Source organism: Euprymna scolopes, chromosome 40 (genome assembly GCF_053919585.1).
Source record: "Euprymna scolopes isolate OS-2025 chromosome 40, ASM5391958v1, whole genome shotgun sequence".
Classification (NCBI taxonomy): domain Eukaryota; kingdom Metazoa; phylum Mollusca; class Cephalopoda; order Sepiida; family Sepiolidae; genus Euprymna; species Euprymna scolopes.
In genome coordinates, this window is record NC_136521.1 from 15,956,472 (window position 1) to 15,962,003 (window position 5,532).

A 5,532-nucleotide genomic window follows, 5' to 3' on the forward strand; every position below is an offset into this window, starting at 1 on the left:
TGGGTATCAAGACAATTCCTCACTCATTGTATAGTCTAGACCTTACTCGCTGTGACTTTTGACTATCCAGGAAAACCTTAGAGGCCGGCCTTATAAGATATTGAGGAGATGAAAAAGGCTGTGACGAGGGGCATTGATACGCTCCAACAAGAGAATTTCCAAGGAGTCTTCTGGAAGTTTCTGGTACGGTACAACAAGTGCATTGTAGCCGGAGGAAATTACTCTGAAGGGGACTAGAGTTTTATGTGTGTACTATCAATAAAAGTTCCCACACGAAAAAAGTCTGGAAACTTATAAAAGACATCTTGAATTATTTTAAATGTAAGATAATATTCATCTGGGGTAACTCAGCAAGAAAATGCAAACTCTGTGGGTATCTGTTGTGTAGTTTTTCGTTTTTACTTTAAACTGGGTACACAAACATATACACAAACAACTATCCTTCATGCAAATCATAAAGTAGCTTGCAACACGATGCACGTATTATATTTTAATGCATTAACAAAAAAACATATTTCGTAAGAAATCACATTTATTTCTTGTATACACCCTTTTTTTTTAAATACAATATTTTTCTAAATATCCACAATTGTATAAAAACGCTTGGTCACGTCAGTTTAGAGTTGTTTTCGTAATCTGCTTGGAGAAGCTCTCTACCACATGGTCTTGCTACGGCTCTTGAGGTATCCGCAGATCTTGGGGTGAGAGGACACACGTTTGTAGAGGGCCATCAGTTTGGGGTAATTGCTGAACATGGACTGGTTCTCCATGTAGGGGTTCTCCATACAACAATAGCACATCATGTCACACCACATCATCTATAAAAAAGAAAGAAACAGTATTTTATTTTATTTGTATATACAATTTAACTACTTGGGAACATATATACGTCACATATGTATAGATGTTATCATTAAATGTTCAATCTTTTCTGAAAATAAAAAAAGAATTAAGAAATATAAAATTAAATGTACATATTTAAATATGTGCATTTAATTTTTATATTTTTCAGTTGTTTTTATATATTAAAACAATAAAAGTATATACACACACACACACATATATATATATATATATATATATATATATATATATATATATATATATATAATTGAAAATCTTTGAAAACCCAGAAATGTTAAGAAAAAACGTTATTAAATGATAAAATTATTTTTTTATATACATAATGTCCAAATTTTCGGTAGAGAAACTTACCTTTTTCAAGGGTAGAAGACTGTTCGTGTTAAATATTTTCTTAACATTTCTTGATTTTCAAGTATTTTTAAATTTACCATTACGAAATGTTTTTTTAAAAATATAACATTGCGAAATGTTTCCTAAAACTTTTAACATTAGGAAATATTTTCTAAGAATGTTAACATTACGAAATGTTTTCTAAAAGTTTTAACATTAAGAAATGTGTTCTTAAAAAAATTTACATTACAATATATTTTCTAAAAAGTTAAGCATTACGAAATATTTTCTAAAATGTGAAACACATAAATAAGCATATATACATATATATATTTATGTGTATATATATGTATATGTATGTATATATGTATATATGTGCACGTATGTATATATATATATATATATATATATATATATATATATATATATATATATATATAGTCCTGGTCAAAATCATAAGACCGCTTAACAAAGTGTTTACCCATATTATCGAATTATTAATCAAACAAATGGTTGAAATCATTGCCAAAAGGGAAAATATTATGGAAAAAAATGAAATCTGCTTCATTCGAAACCTTAACTGATCTAATAATTATTTTTTAAAACACAAACATTTTCACCTGGTCAAAATGATAAGACCACTTTAATAAAATCGGCTAGTTTTCAAAAATTAATACGAAAAGCTTTCTATAATACTAAAAGCAACTTGTTATTGGATAAAAACATCTTACTAAATTATAAATGGCAAAAGGGAAACCATTATTAGAGTTTGAGAGAGGAAGGATCTTTGCGCTTAATAGGGGTGGACTCTCCCGTAGATCCATTGCAAACGATGTGAATCGTAGCAAAACGGTCATAAGAAATCCAGATCAATATGGGCACAAAAACAGTCCAGGTAGACAAAAAAAAAAAATAACAACCCTATCACTGTATCAGAAGAAGTTAAAAAACAACAACTCCAGTATGAGTTCAAGTCGATTGAAAAGCCAAACAGCAACAAAATTTAGTCCTAAAACCATCAGAAGGCATCTGAAAATGAAGGTTTCAATCATTTAGAGCGACTGCAGAAACCACGTATTCTTGAACAGCACAAAACTAACCGGCCTCAATATGTCGGAATGAAGAGAAGTGAGAAAATGTAATTTTCTACGATGAGAAAAAGTTTAATCTGGATGGTCCAGATGGATTTCAACATTATTGGCATGATAAAAATTTGACCAAAGATACTTTTTCAACTCGGCATAGTGGAGGAGGGTCTTTAATGATCTCGTCAGCTGGGACCCTAAAGTTGCAAGTAGTGAAAGGCCGGCAAACATCATCGAAGGACATTTCAATGCTTGAAAATGCTTCTATCAGGCCTGAAGGTCCACGTATGTGTGGAAGAAATTGGATTTTCTAGCAAGACAACGCTGCGATACACACTTCTCGACAAGCACGAGAATACTTTTCTTCAAATAATATAGAATTGTTTGATCATCCAGCATGTTCTCCGGACCTCAATCCCATTGAAAATCTTTGGGGATGGATGGCAAAAGAATTGTTCAAGGATGGAACCCAGTATGATTCGATAAAGGAACTTTCTGATTCAGTTTTCAGTGCATGGGATAGAATTCCTTCGCAAGCATGCCGAAGAGAATTTTTGAAGTAATTCGTAATAATGGAGGCTATATTAAATACTGAGATGCGTTTTAGTAATTTATAATTGCCTTTTGTTAGATAAATTACCAGTGGCCTTATCATTTTGACCAGGTGAAAATGTTTGTTTTTTAAAAAATAATTATTAGATCAGGGTTAAGGTTTCGAATGGAGCAGATTTCATTTTTTTCCATTGTATTTTCCCTTTTGGCAATGGTTTCAACCATTTGCTTGATTAAAAATTCGATACTATGTGTAAACGCTTACTTTCGTAAGTGGTCTATGATGTTGATCATGACTGCATATATTTATGTAGAAATATATTTTCCTACGATATATACCAATCCTTACTTAAGGTGCTGAATGTAATTACAGAGTATTACAGTGAATAAATATCAAAAAACTATATTCCAAAATTCCTTATGTTGACCATATTTTATTTATTCCTTTAATTCAGTTGACATTTACAATTCTTGACAGAATCTATTTTGTAGTGCAAAATCAATCACTTAATTATTATATCAATCAGTGAATCTATTATGCCCTTAATTCATCAAAAGAAATAGCAATACTCAATCTGTCAAAAGGAAATAAAGTGTGATTTGACATGATTAAAATCCGAAAATTGGAAGAGAAGCTGCAAATACCTTTAATATGTTTCCATTACGCCAATTTAAATTTCAAACTAGACCAAACTATTTTATAAACATTCTCTATTAATTCATGAATATTCTATTCTAGTTAATAATTAGTAAATTTATTAATTCTAATTTGTGCCTGCACACTTATGAAAATCACGTCATAAATTATTAACTATTATATATGTTTGCATATACGAAACTAAACTAAACTAAACTAAAAAAAGACAAACTGACTTTTATATTTAAATTAAATAATTTATTGATTTGAATTGAAACGATACATAATTCATATCGCTTGACTATTATAATCAAGTTTATTACTATGTAAATTATAATTCTTAGTATCAGTTAATTCTAAACACATAATTACGTTTTGTTGAGATCAAAAATTTTCTGATTGCGCAATTGTTTACCTTAAACCTTAAAATGATTTTAATTTCGAGTATGATAGAGTTACTTTCCTTCGACTAAATCTATCGATATATTAGCTTTTCTTAGTTTTATTTTATTAATTTAAAAATACCTAATGCATTCTCATCCATATCCTAATAATAAGTAATGTTTATACAGCTCTAATGTCTTTCACCTAATGTTATTAAAAAGTTAAATCAATATATATTATAAATAAATTCATTAATTAGTTCACTATAAAATGTTAGTATTAAAACTATTTCAATCGATAAGTTATTAAGATATATTTCATGTCTACTTAATGTCAGATTTTAAATTAATTAGTTACTTATATTTACCTTAATTCTAATTTATTTGTTTTGTTATATTATTTTTTATCAATATTATTATTACTATTATTATTTTTTTATGAATATTATCAATATTATTATTATTATTATTATTATTATTATTCATTTTGAAAGTAATGTTTTTAATTCAACATTTCACATACATTTATCAGTTCAACATTCGACAATCTAGTATAAATAAACACTTTAAAGACTTATTACTTATTTAAGTATAATTTTCGTTTAACATTGAATATATCATAATTCTCTAATAATTAGGTTTTATTACTAAACGCATACCAATATGTTCTTTTAGTTATTCGTAAATGAATGTATCTTTAAAGGAAATCTTATTCTAATGTTATTCCAAGCTAATTAAGAATTATGAATATTGTTTAGACCTAGAACTATAGATTGTGTTTACTTCCGGTTTACTTATACTTTACCTCCCACCCTTATCCTATTTATTTTTCAATCTAACATTTATAATTCTGAAATGGATTTGTAGGCGTTTAGTTAATGAATATTAACAATATATAGTTTATCTTTATAGATGTCCTATAGATTTAGCTTATTATACTTATAAATATTGTTTTTTCATCCATTCCAACTATTAACTATTTGGGCTCATATATTTGAGACCGCTTATCAATCCAACAATAATCACTTGCTTCAACATATACAGTTTATATATATATATATATATATATATATATATATATATATATATATATATATATTAATTCTAGTTTATTATTATAGAGAATCGAATCAATAAAGAAAATAATGAATAAACCTACCTGGTCACCCATGAAGAATTTGTTACCACTATCGCGCATGCTCAGTGTCCTCTCCATGAACGGCATGATGCGGTTGAAGGTGTTCATGTACCTCCATTGCAGATAGTTCTGAAAGGATATTCAAGGAAAAATACTTTACTTTGGAATGCTGCACAAACATCCACACATGAATAGACATATTTGTAGAATATTAGTCTTCAGAAACACACACACACACACACACAATATATATATGCATATATATATATATATATATATATATATGAACCATTGATTAATAAAACATGTTAACAGATATCTTGAAAAAGAGTTAAAAACATATTTAATTTTAAAAAAGGAAACACAAGATAAGTGGATAGTCCTTAATCCGCGGAGTTTCGAAGAAATACTCTCCTTCTCATCAGAGGGCCGGAATTAGCAAACTGCAGGATCGGATTTTGCATATAAAAGTATTTAATGAAACTACAAGTCACAGATCTTACTTGGTTAAAAAAAAAGGGTGAGGTAAGGGGAATAGGAGGT

The 5,532-nt window shown here is 28.4% G+C and overlaps 1 protein-coding gene across 1 annotated transcript in view; it reads right to left on the reverse strand.

Annotated features, from left to right (window-relative positions):
* Window positions 1-653: 653 nt before the first annotated feature.
* The window catches only part of LOC145265746 (S-crystallin SL20-1-like), a 21,514-nt gene continuing 16,635 nt past the window's right edge, over window positions 654-5,532 (reverse strand). The window contains exons 6-7 of the mRNA XM_080121799.1: window positions 5,011-5,118; window positions 654-818 (exon numbers count right to left, since the gene is read on the reverse strand). Coding sequence (XP_079977925.1) covers window positions 654-818; window positions 5,011-5,118 — 273 coding nt within the window. The remainder of the gene's footprint in view (window positions 819-5,010; window positions 5,119-5,532) is intronic.